Source organism: Miniopterus schreibersii (genome assembly GCF_964146895.1).
Source record: "Miniopterus schreibersii genome assembly, chromosome: 12".
NCBI lineage: Eukaryota > Metazoa > Chordata > Mammalia > Chiroptera > Miniopteridae > Miniopterus > Miniopterus schreibersii.
In genome coordinates, this window is record NC_138112.1 from 55,413,462 (window position 1) to 55,430,908 (window position 17,447).

The 17,447-nt window shown below is 48.5% G+C and overlaps 1 protein-coding gene across 4 annotated transcripts in view; it reads right to left on the reverse strand.

Moving 5' to 3' along the window:
* Positions 1-7,969: 7,969 nt before the first annotated feature.
* The window catches only part of WT1 (WT1 transcription factor), a gene marked incomplete at its 5' end in the record, with an annotated part of 48,230 nt that continues 38,752 nt past the window's right edge, over positions 7,970-17,447 (reverse strand). For 2 of the 4 annotated variants that reach the window (XM_081152598.1, XM_081152596.1), the window contains 4 exons: positions 7,970-9,345; positions 11,798-11,881; positions 12,476-12,565; positions 15,920-16,070. In XM_081152598.1, coding sequence (XP_081008724.1) covers positions 9,224-9,345; positions 11,798-11,881; positions 12,476-12,565; positions 15,920-16,070 — 447 coding nt within the window. In that variant the 3' untranslated portion in view covers positions 7,970-9,223. Of the gene's footprint in view, positions 9,346-11,788; positions 11,882-12,475; positions 12,566-15,919; positions 16,071-17,447 lie in introns of all 4 variants that reach the window. The other 2 variants (XM_081152597.1, XM_081152595.1) reach the window with 1 other exon arrangement.

The following is a 17,447-nucleotide window of genomic DNA, read 5'->3' on the forward strand; positions in this document are numbered from 1 at the left end:
CTGTGTCTGATGCTTAGCCAAGCCTTCCTGGCAGGAGAGAGTAACTGACTCTGAGCACAAAGAGATGTGTTGCCCATTTCCATGTATAAACGCTCTCAATTCAAGCTATTAATGCTTTAACCACTGGCTTGCAAAATGCCTAAATATTTAACAATCGGCTCACAAGCCAGCTGTATAGACCACTGGATAGCCAGCTCTGAGGTACCCCATCCTGAGACGCAGGAGTCTTTTTGGACAATGGCTCCATGTCCTCCTTCCCCACTGTGGCTCCAGGCATAGCCAGGTATTCCCTGCCCTTCCCACCCTTAGTCTATTAGACCGCCTCCAGCCTCTCGAGGCAGAGCTCACTCTTGACCCTTTGCCCATGCCTGTATTATCTGTGTAAGTTTCTGCTTCTGCTCCTGGACTGGGAAGCCCCTGGGGAGAGAGCCATGCTTGCTTCACCTCTGAACTAGAGGCCAGAGCCACAGGAGGCTCACAATTAGATATTTGCTAAATGAAGTTACAAACATATCTCTGATTTCAAGTTAGGCAGTGAATGACATCACTCCTTGACCTAGTTTGAATGTTCATGTCTCCAGAAGGTCCAGAAAAGCAATTCTAACGGGAATAGTTGGGAAACAGTGGCTAATAGGGTGTGTCTCATGCCCCTGTGGGAAGGAGCTGACCACTGCAGGGGACAGAGCCCCTTGTGATCAATCACAGCTCTGAAGGGATGTTCTGGGAAGACCCAGAATCACTACAGTTGGCCTTAAATTTTTGGGTGACCACAAAAAAGGGTGGGGTGGATTTTTAAGACTGGAACTTGATTCTTCTCTGAAGTTCCCCTAACCTATGAGCCTTCCACAGGGATGGACTGCAGGCAGGGAGAGTGTCCTCCAGGATGTCCCCTCAGGACCTGCCATGAGAACCCAGGCATCAGAGGGAAGGGCTAGACCAACTCTCTCAAACTGGGAATTTCCAACCTGCAAGAGGGAATGAAAAGGGGGAGAGTGAGAGAGGCAGGATGGAGAACAGGAATGACTGGAGAGGGTAGTAACGTTCTCTACGTAAACAGGTGATACAGGCTGATCGTAACAAAGACAAAATTAAGAAAATAAAAACACTGCCCTGAAGATAGACCACCGAACACGGAGCTCAATTGGCAATAACTCAGGCTGATAAAGAGCAACAGAGCACCAGCCACATAAACGCCCTGGTCACCTCAATGCTTCCTTCCATGTTATGATGACACTGGTTGGTTGACACCACATGGTCCCCATGACCCCAGGCACCAGGAGTGGTGCCTGACTCACGGGGAGTGGGGTGCAGGGTTGACGCTGACGAGGAGCTTTTTCAGAAAGACACGTTACCCTTGACTGGATGCAGATGGCCCAGTGAAAAATGAAATCTGCCAGCAGAGGCTGCCTTTATCAGCCGGAGAAGTTCAGCAGGGACGAGCCTTCCCCATCCCCACCCGCCTGAGCGAGCCTCGGGTTTCAGCGCCCTATCACAGGCTGTCCTAATGAATTCTCCCGACGGCTGGAGCCTCCGCATATCTGCTTCTAGGAGTGCATCCTGGCGGCCTGGGGCATGGTACCGAACTCGCCCGGGGTTTGCGTCGGCAAGGAATGCTTGCTCAGAGCAGGAAGGGCGGCCAGGCTTGCGTGGCCTAAGCGGGGGTCGTGCTGACACCACCCTGGGCCCCCTCACTGACTTCCAGCTGGGGGGTGGGTGCCCAGGGTGGCCAAGAGGCCCCCTAGAGTATGCCAAGCCTCACACCCAGTGGGTGTCCACAGTGTCAAGGACAAAATGACAAGGACAAGCGCTGCTGCTTATTAACTAGAATTGATGGGCCAAGCACCACACCAAGTACTTTGCCTCATTTAACACATACGACTGTCCTGAGAAGTCACCTTATAGATGAGCCAACTGAGGGTTAAGGAAACCTGTCCAGGGTAATGGGGCTGGTAAGTGGCAGATACAGGGAATGACACCGAGTTTCATGTATCCGCAGAGCCTGTAATCCTAAGGACAAGTGTGGAGAAACAGGCAAAATGACATTACATAGCTGAGGATCTGGCAGTAGATGGTCAGATAAATGGGTGAACTTTTCCGTTTCATCCAGGCTTGGTAGTATCATGGGGACGACCATAACTGGAGAAATGAATTTACCAGTGTGGTTTAAAAAATAAAAACCCACATACTATAAATCCATCTCAGAACCCAGTACCAGAGTTTCTCATCATTGCTGCTTTTGGTTATTTGAGCCACCAATCGGCTCGGGTGGAGACCTTACCAAGAAATGAAGCCAGCAACTTAGGAGGCAAGGTGTCTCCCAGGCCCCGATTTGGCGTGAAAACTGAGATCCACAGACCTTCCGATACCTTGGTACTGTCCCACCTGCCGACCAACTCTGGGTGAAACAGATGTGCCCGTGGCAGCCCTCCGAGTCCTTTCCTCTCCTCTCTTTTGGGATGTTGAAGCCAGCAGGAGGCACTGTGATGGGTCCAGAGAGGACCTTCATAGGCAGACTGCCACGGCACACCTGGAGCGTTGGCCTCGCACCGGGGGGGTCCCAGCAGTGCCCCCTGACCGCAGCCTCCTGTCTAGGAGGTGGGGAAGTGACCCTGTATGCCCAGTCCCTTCAGCCTCCTGATTTGGCGGGTCAGATGAGGAAGACAGAGACAATTGCGTGACAAGAGAAGTCTGGAGTGACTGACTTTGGGCTCCTGCTGGCCTCACCGGGGCAGCCCAGCTCTTCGGTTGCTCTCCTGCAAGGCAAGCCCGTGGTTTGCTAGCGGAGGAGGCCAGGGCCAGCGGAGGCCAGGCGCCGGGGGCAGTCCTTCTTGAATGGATCTGATCTGAGAAACCTGGCTGCCTTTGACTAGCTGTGTGGGCCGAGCACCTGTGGCATCCCCTTTGGGTCCAAGACAACCCCAGGACATAAACAGCGTTGTGATCTGAGATCCTCTGAGGTTCAGCTGTTTCATGCCTCATTGGTGTGAACAGCGAAGCCTGTTCTCAGCCTCCGTATCACACTGCTGAGATGTCCCTGCCTCCAGGAGGACATGTCTCTGGGCCCTTCTAGCTGCTCCTGGCCTAGGTGAACAGGGGGACGGGCCAGGGGCTGGACCAGCAGACAGAACCACGTGTCTCACCACTCGTAGCTGGATATTTCTAGAACTTATGGGTGGGGAGGGTCTTTAACATTCCTATCTCCTCAGCTGCTTCTTCTGGGACCAGGAATCCCTGTCTAAAGACCATCGCAGCTTGTGTCTATGCGGCAGTTATCAGGGATCTTCCTCAGAACAAGCTCTGTCTTGCCCACTGGGTGAATTCAAAGGCATCTTTATCAGGCGGAGCCTACCAGGAGAGGTAAACTCTGCCCACTCAACCCGGCGCTGGACGAAGGCAGATGCTGACCCGGGCAGCCCTCTGGACTTCCACCCCTGAGATCTCCATGAGCCCTCACCAGGGAGCACCATGCCCTGCACTCCTGTAGAAGGGTTGGCTTGGGTTGGGCCTAGAAGGAAGGTGGTGCCTGCATTGAGTGGCAAAGGCCGTGGACATGGGCCGTAAAGAGTTTTAGACCTCAGAAAAATTGGGACAGGAGACATCTGTGATGGGTTCTTGGACTTCTCTGTCTGGCTGGTAAGGACTCAAGCAGAGACATCTTGGAGAAATGAAGGAACATGGCCACATGACTCGCCACCACCGCCCCCCCCCCACTGGAAACCAGCAGCTTCCTCCTCAGCCCTCTCCTTCTGACGTAGAGCTCCTTGGGAAAGCAGGATGCTGCTTTTAAAAAGTACTCATTGACCTTGAACTTTCAAATGTGTTTCTCAATTTTCCCCTTTTATCACTGTCTGGCTAACATTATGTTATGTCATTTCTTCACTTCCGGTATTTAATATAAAATATTGAATGAAAACACATTTTACAAACAGGCTCCACAACTGAACATGTCTATCCTTTCTCTGGGCACTTGACAAACATTCCTAGCATCCAAACAAGCAAGAAGGCGTTGCTGTTGCATTTCCTCAGCACTCCTGCTGCTCCGGCCCACAGGGCCAACATGCCAAGACTAGGGCGGAAAGTACAGTTCACTGTGGACTTTCAGTCAGCCTTGGGTTAGGATCTTAGCCCTGCTGTATGACCCTGTGTGAGGTACTTCTTAGGGCCTCAGTTTCTTCATCTGTAAAATGGGAACATTCTCCACGAGAGGGTGCAGGTAAAAGGGCACTGGCCTGTACATGCGGGTCCAATAAATGGTTCCTGTTATTACCGTCTTCATGCTCGCGACTGAGCATCTCCTATCCGGGACAGCCCTGGGTGTGTTCACAGAGCTGTGTGGGTTCACACGGGGGTCAGGCCCTGTCAGACAGAAGCCCCCTCTTCCTGTCAGACCTCCCTGACATCCGCACTCCATTCCTCATCCGTCTCATGTTTCTTCCCAGAGTTGTCTCCCTCTTTCCACCCTCCTTCCTCTTTCTCCTGGAGCCTCACCGCCTCCTCAGTGGCCCTCGGGATCCCTGCCATGTCAGGCAATCCTTCTCGCTCAGTGTCAACATCGCCAGTGCTCCGGGGATGCCGTGAGGGGGAGAAGCCACTTGTTCCAACCAACCCACCGTCTACATTTATCTCAGCCCCATTCCCCCGGACCATCCTTCAGTCCGCCCCTGCTCCATAAAAATATCTCGGTATCTCTTAAACTCACATTGGCTGACGTGGTCTGCCTTAGCTGCTTACATCTGAGATCTTTCTGTCTGCGGCTCCCACTGATAGCTGGCCGATCTTCAGATCATGCTGAAGGCACTGACTTTGTGGAGTCTCAGTCCTCAGGGGTGTGTTGCCAGCCTCTGAATCCCAGGTCACTCAGGAGGTCCTGACTGCGTAGGGCCATTTGCTGGACGGCCTAATGGACTTCCAGCCCGCTCGAAGGCCGCCCTTCCTATGCTGTCTAGCTCTTCCTTTCCTTCCCAAGGCCAGTCTGAAAACTAACAGAATCGTGATTTTTGCTTGAAAAATGGAGAAAAGCCCCAAGCCCTCCACTGAGGCAGCTGCTTTCTCCTTGGTGCAAGGAATCAGACCAGGTGTGGTCATCACCCTGACCATTTAGATAGATTTATTAAGCTTTGCACAGATTTCAATCCCTTGATAAATAGAGTAGAAGCAAAGACCTGGCTGAAAAGGGCCAATACTTTCATGTTCCTAAGGATTGGTTTCTAAGTGTGGTTCTTATACATTTACCTGTGAGAAATTCCCATAAGCCACTCTGCCTGCCGGGCAGCTAAAGAAAAATGCTCGCAGCTGAGAACCACTGTTCTGCACATACACACCCCCTCCCTACACACCTGCTGGCCCAGGATCAGAGGTGCAAACACCCAGCAGGGAGAACATGCCTCTAGGAGTCACTGCCTTTGCCCTTCAGTACCTGAGAGAGCTAAGCAAGTGGTTCCCAGTAGCAGCAAGACATGGGAATTCCTGCCTACTGGAATCCTCTCCAAAGCCGTGAGATTTCAGGCTGCGGGTGTCAGAGAGGCAGAGTCCTATTGTTGAAACGTGGACTGAATGAGGCACAATGACTGGATATGCAGGTGTGACCATGCACCACACCTTATCTGGATATGCAGGTGTGATATGTTATCCTACCTGGGGAGGTCTCCCCTGCTTGTGGCAAGTCACTGACAAAGAATGGGCAGACTGTGTTTGGAAACAAACCTCCTCCTGGATGAATTCACCCGGGCTAATGCGAAATTCTGACCGTATTCAGCTTGAATGTCCTGAACCACAGCCCATGGACCATCACAGCAGAGCCTGGGCTGTCCTCACTGGCCACTCTGGACAGGTTCAGTGCGGTCTACGGATTGTCAAGTACAAATCCTCCAGTCACCTTTCAGCAAGTATTTACAGGCCCACCTTTTAAGTCCTTGCTAGGTAAAGCGTGGGCCTCAGCCCAGAGGGTGGGAATCGCCTGGGAGCTTGTTAGAAATGCACAACCTCAGGCTCCGCCCCAGGACTTCCAAATCTGAGTCTGCACTTGAACCAATTCCTTGGGAATGTTTATAACTATTAAGGCTGAGAAGTCCTGATGTAACTAACTCAGGAAAGGGAGATCTGCTCCTTCCCTCTAAAGTTCACACTGTGGTTGGGAAGATCTGACTCATAGACATGGGACAATGGAGCAATGCGCAAGTCAAATCGCCAAGCACATTGCAGAAGGAAACTTGAGTGCAGTACACCAAGGCCAATCCTGCCTCAGCCACTCGCTTTCACGGAACCTCAGCTGTCTCAGCTGTAAAGCGGGGAAAATACTTGTCCTGTCTACCTAAAAGTTTGCCCTAGGTGGGAAAGTAATACACCCATATGTGATACAATTTAATGGAGGGCTACAGAGGTTCGGACATGAGATGGTTAGGGGCGACTGGAATGGTCTGGGAAGATCCTTGGGGAATGGGAAGGGGGAGCTAGAGGTAGCCTTTTAAAAATATTGAACCAGGCTCTATACAGAACTCCCACTGACCAACTTTCATCCTGACAATCTGCTAATGGTAAATAGCATGGGTCTCAGAAAAGCACTCAACGCCACTAGGTGTTTTACAAAAGACACAAAGCAAGTGGGTGCAGTCTTTGTGGGGAGGCTGGCAAGAGCCTATTGCTACAAACCTTAACTCTGGTTTGGCGCATATGGAAATGGAGTTGTTATTTTGCAGAGCTGAGCTGTGAAGATGCCTGGACACTGCAAGAGCATGCCTGGGGGAGCGGGAGGTGAAGGAAATCAGCAGGTGGATCATCAGTTTCCTAGGTAGTATTTCTTCAGCCTTTGCTGTGTACTAGATCTTTCCGTGTTTGTTTGTTTTTTCCATTTAATCCTTACTGTGACCCTATCAGGCAGGGGACTCTTTTGTCTCTATATGACAGATGAGAAAACTGGGAATTTAGGATTAGAATCCAGGTTGGTCTGCTTTCCAAAGCCCATGACCTTAACTGCAGGCTAAACTGTCGGGGTAACGTGAGAATTCCTGGTCTTCCTCCTGCAGTTGAAACAATGTGACTGACTCTGCTTTTGTTGTGAAACCTGGCTCCCTTGGACTCCCTGACGTTTGCCATGCTTGTCCTGAGCTTTTCCAGAGAAATGCTGTCTTCTGGCAGGAAAAGATAAAAAGAGCTGATACAGATGAGTCACCGCACTCGCTATAATTAACAGTGATGCAAGAGCCAGATGCAAACTAAGAGGGGCCTCAGGACCTGACTTTTAGGCGGCCAGAACTACGAGTTGCACTTCAATGCAGAAAAGAGTCTGTGGCTGAACTGCCGGCTGCTCAAGGTACATTTTAAAGGAAGAAATGAAACCCAGAATGCATGCAAGCTCCAAGATAATGGAGCTGAGAGGGCAGCACCAAGTTAATCTCCTTATTTACAACTGAAAAACCATACACCAGAACCGGAAAGAGAGTTTATGGTTTATAGATAATGGACATCTTTGCTTTCACACTTGGCCACCCTGGAAAGTCTAAGCGGCTTTCAACCTGCTGAGCTGATTTGCAGCAACTACAGCTGTAAATTCGCTTGTACTAGGTGTTCAGCTTATGCCCTCCTGAATCTAGTGTGTAATTGCGAACTTTTCAAAAAAGACATTATCATTAGCATCTCTCTATTCTCTTTTGCTGACCTGGGAAAAGAAGCGATGCAAGGACAGCCTGATTAAAATGACCCCTAAAACACAATTCCCACCGTGCTGTCCACAGGCCCATTCCACAACGGCTCCAGTGCAGTCCCTTTATGATGCGAACGGAAGACGCTGCTTCTAGGACGGATAACTGCCTCCTGAGTTTCGACGGAGAGAAATAAATAGTGGTCAGGACCTGGACAGGCTCAACTAGTGGTCATCGATGTCAGCGGTATCTTCTTACCTATTTAAAAGAGGCTCAACCGTCCTCAAGATTTGAACTCAATACGGCTGATAGAATCTTGCCACTTTCCTTTTGAATAGACTTTAATCGAGAGCAAAGTGAAAAAAGCAGGTTACATTTTCAGTGTTATCGATACGTCGTAAGATCAACACCAAGGCAGTGATGCATCTAACATTTTTACATTGCCTAACTTTAGTTGTCAAAGAGCAAATCATTATCAGATAGATATATTTACACAATTTCAAGCAACAGTAAATAATAAACTCCCTCCCTTAAAAAAACTAAAAAAAAAATCACACACACCCAATTACCTTTAAACAATGGATTTCCTCACACTAGTAAGCAATCATTTTTTGCATATATACTTGTAGACCCAAAGTTACTTAAGTTACTTAAGAACAGTCTTATCAGTGGAGACCCCGGGTCAGCCCCTATTTCTTTTAGAGTCGCTTTAATTTTTACAACTTGTAGCCACATAACCAGTGTGGCCTGTACACTCGAAGGACTCTAAGGACTCCCCAAGTGATAAAAATGAATCCCACTTCCTTTGTGTGAGGAGATATGTACATCTCTGAAGATTCATATGACTACAACTCAAAAAGTCAAAAATAAACACAAAACCAAAATCTCCGACCTTCAAGCATGGTTTCTTAAGAGCACTGTGCTAATGTTAACATTGAATCAACTGAATGGTAAGATTCTCTTGGATTTCTCTACAGAGTTGCTGGTTAGTTCTGATTCTTTTTTTCAGCTGCTTGAAACATAAGTTTTAGAAGTTGCCAGGCAGTGCGCAGCCCGCCTAACCTCCGCTCTGCACTGTCGGGCAGGACTCACCCCAGGGCCCTGCTCTCTGATTTATTTCTCGCTGTGGCTGTTAGTAAATGGAAACCATGACAAAGTTTACATTAGCAGACACATACACATGCCCTGGCCTATAAATATTCTATGATGGAAAATGGTACAATGACTCCACTCCCAGTGAAAATGAGCGTAAAAGAAGAGGGTGGGGAAACGTGTCAACAATGGCTCTTCTTACACTGGAAAATCCAGACCAAATGGCGATGGGCTCTTAAGGAACCGGACGTCGGCAGCCACCTCTCCAGGGCCTTGGGAGTCAACTACGAGCTGGCAAAGCGGAGGCCACCTTCTCTGGGCAAACCTGGTGGGATCCAGTAGTACACGCATCTTGTCTTGGAAGCTGGAGAGAGGAGACGAACTGCCATTTCCTTCTTAGAGAGGTGAGCGAGGAGGAATTTTAAAGTCAGATGTGAAAGCAGTTCCCACACTGTCCTGCCTGGGACACAGAGCTGTCCCCCGGGTGGGACCCCTCAGAGTGCCAGCTGGAGCTTGGTCATGTTTCTCTGGTGCATGTTGTGATGGCGGACTAATTCGTCTGACCGGGCAAACTTTTTCTGACAACTGGGCCACCGGCAGCTGAAGGGCTTTTCACCTGTTGACACAATTGCCAGTCAGATACTTGCAGCGGAAAAGATGGTGTAAGTTCAACTCTCAAAAGCCCAAGTTACGTCACCACTCCAGATCCCCTCTAGTTCTGTCCCTAAGCTAACACACCCGGCTCACTTCACGGGCAGCCTTGAGATGGCAGCACCTCTGACGCCTTAGGATTAAAATACGGAACAAATTTAAAAATATTACTAGTCAGAAAACTTGGGAAATGGGAGACTGGGAATGGAAATGCCTGGGTAATTCATATTTAATTAAGGGAGAGAAAACATTTGTTGGAACCTAAGGAGGGATTTGAACTTAACTGGCTGCGAGGGCCTCAAGATCGTCACCTTGGATGTTACTGATTAATCACCATCCAGCAGTAGAGTTGTAACTGTAGCTCTCCTATCTCTGTCTGTATAGATGTCCTGGACAGGCTGAGTATTTTTAAATAGGTCACTGATACCAGTGTGCATGCTATTGGCTTTTTTTCTTTAAAGTGTTACTCAGAGCAGAATTCCTGTTACACAGAAATTCTAGTTGAGGCATAGTTTTCATATTTTCAACAAGCTTGCCAAAAAGATTGAGCCTTCTCCATGTAAGGGGCCCTCAGAAGTTCTTTCCAAGGCTCATTCTGTACAGTAAAGACAATTAGCATGTATCGAGCACCTAATATATGCCAAGCCTTGTGCTGGGCATCATATATATATATATATACATATATATATATATATATATATATATATGTATATATATATGCCTTGCCTCATGTACTCCTTAGAACAGCTCTGTAAGGGAAGCGTTGTTACCCCCACTCTACAGATAAGGGTGGACATCTGGGGAGGGCAGACCCAGGGAAGACTCAAATTCCAGTCTAATTTCAAAGCCAATGCACTTTGCTGTATCCCACCTCCTGGGCCCAGCCATAATGCAAATATAACTGTGACTTAATGACAAATACAAATGCCACAGAAGCCAATCCCTTGTACCACACCTTGGGGGGATCTGCTCAGGATATCGCTGATGCCACTTTGCCTTTTCTGAGAACTACCGATCAGGACAAGCACTGAGAAATGTCCCAGGGGAGGTGCTGTCCCAGGGTCAGAACTGGGGGCCAGGCGAGCATAGCATTAAATAGTCTGCTAGTGGCACAGGTCACTTGCACATATGCAGATAAGCACAAGGTAGGGGGCTGGGTTACAAGGAATGGAAACTTTGCACCAAATTATGAGCCCAAGACTAAGACAAAGGAGCAACACCAAAGGCACCTGAGTAGGACAAGTGTGACGCCCACTGCACCAACCCTGAGGAGCAGGTGCCTTGACTCATCTGTAAGTGCAGCCTGTTGGAGTTGAGAATCTGGGACTGCACGTGACATCACGCCTGCCTTCACCTCCCATCCACGCTTCCTCTGCCTGCGTGACCTGGCTCCTGCTCCCCAGCCCCACCCCCAGCCATGCAGCCAAAGTCCTGTCTGGCCCTTTCTCTGGCTGTCTTCATTCTGTCTATTAGTGATATTCAACTCTGCTCACACTGGCTCTCTTCTTCATTCCTTTTCCTCCCTGGGCTGTGAGGGGAACCCCAATCCCCAAAACCTTTCTCCACCAAAGGTGGCAGTGGGATACTGTGGGCTGGGAGCAGCTAAAACGGGGTTTGTTACTTACTGGCTGTGGGCCTTCACACAAGTCATTTAATCACTGGGTGCCTCAGTCCCCTCATCTGTAAAATGGGGATAAAACACACCCGCTCTACTCTTCTTACAAGGATGTTGTGAAGGTAAAGTAAGATAACCGAGGCATTGGCCTTCCTTCCACAGCTGTAAAATAAACAATGAAGGTGGTGCTGTTTTCATTATGAATCACAGCAGCCTTCCGGAGAAGTGAGAGCCTTCAGCAGCCAGTGAATAAATGCCCCAGTCTCCCTCTCTAGCCTAGTACGAAGGAAATAATATCCACACGCTGGTGAGTCCAGCAGAAACCATGACAGCTCCCAGGGCATGAACTTTTAGCAGAGAAAGGATTCAGGTTTCTGAAAATAGTGCCGTGAAATGTGAACTTTCAGAACAAATGTGTAGCTTGCTAGATCTGGGCTTGCTAGAATCTGCTGTTTTTCTGTAAGGTTGATTATCCTATCAAGCCGAGCGATAAAAATGTGGTGCAACAAATTGGGAACAGGAGGGACCTAGTTTATCTCTTCATTTTTATTCTGGACACTCATGAAAGGGGTCCCTTTCACATCTCTCCTCTGCTCTGTATCCACCCCCCACCCCTTTTCAAACAATGTTATTATTTAAAGATAGCCACAGGCTGTTCTCTCTCTCATCTGAGTCTAAACCTATCTAGAACCCTTCTACACTAGACTGCTCCAATCTCTCTCATCATAAACAACTTCATTCAACAGTAGTTTAAAAAATAATGAAAAATAAATGTGAAGAAAAGTTTACGCACTTGTTTTACCTGTATGAGTCCTGGTGTGGGTCTTCAGGTGGTCGGACCGGGAGAACTTTCGCTGACAAGTTTTACACTGGAATGGTTTCACACCTAGACGGACAGAGAAGGTCTAGCCGCAGCCCTAACAACGTGGGTCATAAGGAGGCCCACGAGAGGCCCGCTTCCCGGAGGCTGGGGACACGGGGCACTTCCAGCCACGCCTGCAACATCTGCCTCACCCCAGATTTCCCCAGGCCCGGCATGAACTACCCGATTCTGCGCCTAACCCTGGAAGACCTGCTTCTGGTCTTGGAAACAGTTATTCCTTAACCGCAGACGTCCAGCTTCTGACCACGGTCTCAGCTGGGTCTGAGACTGAAAAAGAGAATCACATGCTCCAGATGGGACTCTAATCTCCAGCACCCATGGTCTTTACTGACGCTCAGTGTATCACCAGCCAGTTGAGAGTGGGAGGGATCTCACTTTTCTGTGGTCTGCACGATAAATGTGGGGTGCTTCATTTTCTTTCCTCTTTTTAACTTTTTTAAGAGAAGGAAAATTCCCGAAATTAGGAAAAAATACTAATTGGAAAAATGAAACAAATGGCTGACCCTCTCACATCCATATGTAACAACAAAGAGAATCACAACATCAACCTTAACGCGAGGGAGCACACTGCCAGCAACGAGAAGTGAACCTACAAACCTGTGTGTCTCCTTTGGTGTCTTTTGAGCTGGTCTGAACGAGAAAACCTTCGCTCACAGTCCTTGAAGTCACACTGGTATGGTTTCTCACCTTGGGGGAAGACACATACTCCATTTGAAAATGACACTGGCAGTGGGGATCTCATTAAAGGCAGCCTTTCCTCTTGGGACTGAAGGGATCCCAAAATGACTAAGGTACTTCGCTGGAGCACGTTAGGGTAGCCTTGCCAACTGCGGTGTGCGGTTAAAGGACCACCTGCACCTGGGCTCCCGGACAGTGGCTGTAGAATTGGGGGGGGGGCACTTGGTGAATGAGGGTGGTCCCTCACCTTCCCAGTTGGACATGAACGGAAACCCAGGTTCTGGAGTCTGGTACTAGGGTCACATCCAGCTCTGGCACTTTAAGTGCTGGGTGAGATGCAATTTTCCTTATTGTGACATGGGGCCAATGATCTGACAGCTTCCAAGGATTTATAAACTGATTAAACCAGACCATCCACATAAAGGGCTTAGCCCAGTACCTTGCACAGAAGCGGTGCTCAAAAATCACTGGCAGAGAACATTGAGACAAATAATAAACTAAAGAAGTCTTAACTCCTAGACGGAGTCTGAGGCAGAATTCTGGGATGGATGTGCCTTGGAGCCGGCCCCATGAAATAAGTGTTTTATATTTTATGGCCTGAAGATTTGGTGTTCTCTGCTACTGACTTCTCATTCCGGAGTCAAGCATAAACAGTTCCATGGTTGTGAGGCGCTCAAGTTAAACCAGAAGCCAACACATTCAGAAAGTTTCTGCTATCCCTTTATCAGAGAGAAGTCGGTAGTGGGATTACACAACCTCCTGTCTCAGCATGGAGGAGCCCCACCCTGTCCTCGCTTGAGAAAGTTCAGCCAAATACTGGGAACTGAGCCCCACAAGTGCACTAAGCGACCTCGGGCCTTTCCACCTTCCTATGAGAACTCTGAGTCACTGGCGTTCTGGGACGGAGGGCAAAGCCATCCCAGGCTCAGCCGGGTCTTTCCATGGCAGGACAGTCCCTCGTTACCTTTCCAGCCCCATAACCTCGTCTATTCCCCCGAGGAATCTGTATTCCTGCCATACCAGAGCTCACCATTCCCGAAATCTGCCTCGCCCTCTGCTCACAATAAATGCCCATGTTCTTTATCTCAACATTCCTACCCAGCAAAAAGTCTGCTGTGTGTTCCTCACAAGTGCCTGTTCCTCTGGGCTGCCTTCCTAGAATCTTCAAGTGCAGACTGAAAGCCCTTCCTTCCCTCAGTACAGAATTCATTACTGAACATCTAATGTGGTGGGCCGTGTCCAGGTCTACCTTCTTCCAAGGCTGGAAAATCCAAGGGCAGGAGCCTGTCCTTAACTGGCTACTTGTACCCAGCCCAGGGACTTCTACAACCTGGAGAGGACAACACCCCTACTCGGTCTCATTTCTTTTCCCTGCCTTTTTGCTTCTACTCCCGTCTTCCTTCCTCGGCCTGACCTTACCAACCCTGATGGTTAGCCCAAGCCCTTCCTCCACCAAGAATCCTTCCTGACCCTATCTCAAATGGATACTCCCTGAACAATTCCTCCCAACTCCTCCAGCCTCCGGCTTAGTACATTATTGTTTACGCTCTTAGTCTCTTTTCATCTGTGTGTATTCTCGCTCTGAAACAGACCATACGCTCTTAGAGCAGGGGGCTTGTGACTTGGGAATTAAAAGGCCTGAGTTTGAGTCCTGCTTCCGCTGTACCCTACTCTCCTGACAATTGATTTAGGTGTGAGGATTAAATGAAATAATGCATGTAGAAAGCCTGGCACATAGAAAGCATTTAATATAAAATTACTTAATATTATAGTCTGCACTACTAGTGTAAATAAAGCTTTTTAAATTGCACTCTTTCAAGAAGGGGGCCACGGGGTTGTTATATACCAGCCTGCCCCCTCCATCTTCTGCAAGAAAGTCTCCTTAGATGCTGCGGCGCGTCTGGTAGTCTTGGCGATCTTGTCTACTGTCTTCCCTTCACACCGACATCTCACCTTCACTGTTTTCTAAGTGTCTCTTTTCCATTAAAACTTTCTACAACTACGTTGTCTTCAGTGTATTCCCCTGCATTTTTCCAGACAGAATTTTACTTCACCGTTTTCCTTCTAACCTTAACATTTACTTTCCAAGTGATCCCACTTAGGGAACTACGTAAAAATAGAACATGCCACTGGTTCTCTCATCTTTAGCCTCAGAGCAAGTGGCCCACTGAGTACAAAGTCAGGTTTACGCAGGAACTGCATCCTGCAGACGCAACGACTTAGCGAAGTCCAATGGTCTAGAGAGAAATCCAAACGCAGATCATTTTCTCCTCCAGCTTCTCAATGCAAAGACAGCAGTGGCAATAAAATAATAATGGTGAGCATCACAAAGAAGCTGTCCTTCAGTTGTGGAAAGAATGTCCTGGCTGGTGTGGCTCAACGGGCTGAAGCACTGAACTGGTTGCGGGTTCGATCCTTGGCCCGGTTCGAGTGCCTGGGGGAGGCAACCGATTGATGTTTCTCTCTCCCTTCCTCTCTTTAAAATAAATAAAATAAAATAAAATAAAATTTAATTTAAAAAATAAAATATAAAATAAAATAATAAAGTAAGTATGGCACCAGCTGCCCCTGTGGGAAAGCCTGCACTTCCCAGTTTCCCTGTAGGGGAAACCTGACCTCGTGCCCATCCAGCACCCACAGGCCCTGTAAAAAAATCAAGTTTCCTTTGACACGTCATCAAAAATCACCATCTTTTTTTTTTTTAAAGATTAAAAACAATCTCATCTGGCTGATTATTATTAACCCAAGCAGTTAAGTTTTACTTTGGACCATCTCTTCCTAATCTTAGGATAGCCTTGCCCATCAAGTTCCCAAAATCGTCTGATTTCCAAACTCCTAGGCCAGCTCCTCTCTCTTTAGAGACGCTAATTACTACTCTAATAGTAACCCTACCATTTATTCAGAGCTTTGACACAGGGTACTGCACTGTGTGCTTCACTCCTCTAACTCCTTTAATTCAATTTAATATTAAAATTTAACCTGATCTCAACAATTGCATAAGCCAGGCATGATTATCTCCATTTTTCATGTGAAGCAAATGAAGTTCAAAGACAGGTTAAGTAACTTCCTCTAGGTCTCGCCATTTGGTAATGGAGCCAGAATTCAAAGACCAGGCTCTTTAATTCTGCGTGGGTCTCTTTCCACAACTCTGTTCTGCCCGTCCTGAAGACAGTTCACTGACTTCCTTACTAAAGGATGGATAATCAGGATGCAAAATGGTCTTGCAGCCTTTCAAAGTAGTGCCTTCTTTCCATCCCAGGAATCACCTGTGTCCTTAGCGGTGTGCGAACCAGGAGCAGGAGCTCCGGAACCATCCCTGCCCAAAGGTCCCCGGAGCCAAGGCTGGACGGTGGACACACTTACCAGTGTGCTTCCGGCTGTGCATCTGTAAGTGGGACAGCTTAAAATATCTCTTATTGCAGCCCGGGTAAGCACACATGAAGGGGCGCTTCTCGCTCGTCTCCGATGCCGACCGGACAAGAGCCGGGGCTACTCCGGGCACACGCCGCACATCCTGCAAGCAGAGCGTAAGAAACGGAGGCTTTAAACCACATGTGAACACACGTGTGGGTCCCAGGGCAAAGCGACCATTGGAATATACCCAAGGAAGGGATGGCAGATACTTGGCCTAAAACCGCTCCCCTCTGCCCACAGCAGACATCGCTAATGGATGACAGATCAGCACATTCTGCAATTCGGTGCTCTAACGACATTGCTACTGATCAGCCAGAACCAGTGCTTGAAGTCTATTTGGGGTCGCTGATCCAGAGTATCTGAAATAAAAATCCTGTCTCTCAGCTTCTCCACTAGACGTGGTGAGGTTTGGAAGCCCAAAGCCCCAGATTCTGTTTCCTTCCCTCCCACTCAGACACGTGGCCACATGACTGGGGCCCCATCTGCAAAGGGTAGGGGATGTCTGTATTAGGGAGACATGAGGGATATGAGATGAGCTCCAAAGTAGCCAGACCTTCCACGTGTGAGTAAGTGACAAGGAAGATCTGAGATCTGGGGGTTTCTGTCTGTGAAGGGGAGCTGAACACACCAGCAGCAACATGTAGCCAGTGTAATCCCTTAATAGTGACATAAGAAAACACTGGGTCTGCCTTCCACCATGCACCATACGTGTCCTTTGCAGGGCATGTTGTTGATCCCCTTTATCTTGTGAGTGTAACTACGGGTACAGTCAGTCCTTCATGAGAAAGAGCTAGAGGGAAACGGCTGAGGCAAGCTCCCCTTCCTGCTCTCAGGATCAGTGAGTCAGAGAGGAGCAGTGCCAGTGCTTGAGGGGCAGCTGAATCCTCCACATCCTCTTACAGATGCACAAGTCAAGGCTTTCAAAGAGCACATCCATGTTTTATGTTAAGATCTGGAACCACTTCTGAGCTTAACCCATTCTCTGCCCTGTGCATTTTCCACACCACCCCTGTGCTTATGTTATACTTTTTATTTCACACTATCCTGCACTGTGAGATCTTCTGTTTTGAAAAAAAAAGTACTGTGGTGACATGGGACTTTGCTGTTGATAGGCCATAGCGTCTTAAGGCAAACGGTGACATAGATTTAAATGGTGAGCCGGCTGTGTTGACTGGTGCACTCCAGGAGAAACTGAGTGGGTGGTGAAACCAGGCTGGAGTCCATCAGAGGCCACAACAGTGAGTCTGACAAACTGGGCCTGGTGGAAAGGAGGCAAAAGGAGCCATTTTCATATCCTGTGCTCATTCTGGGAGCAACGTACACAGCAGCAAGGCAGAAGATAGAGGCGTCAGCGTCAGCCAGGGTCCTGATGGAGGAGTCTGATGGTATTTGTTGGAGGAGAGACTGGATGACTCCGTACTTCCATCAGATTTCCGTATTTCTATAACTCTTGCCTTTACTCCCCCCACTGGACGGT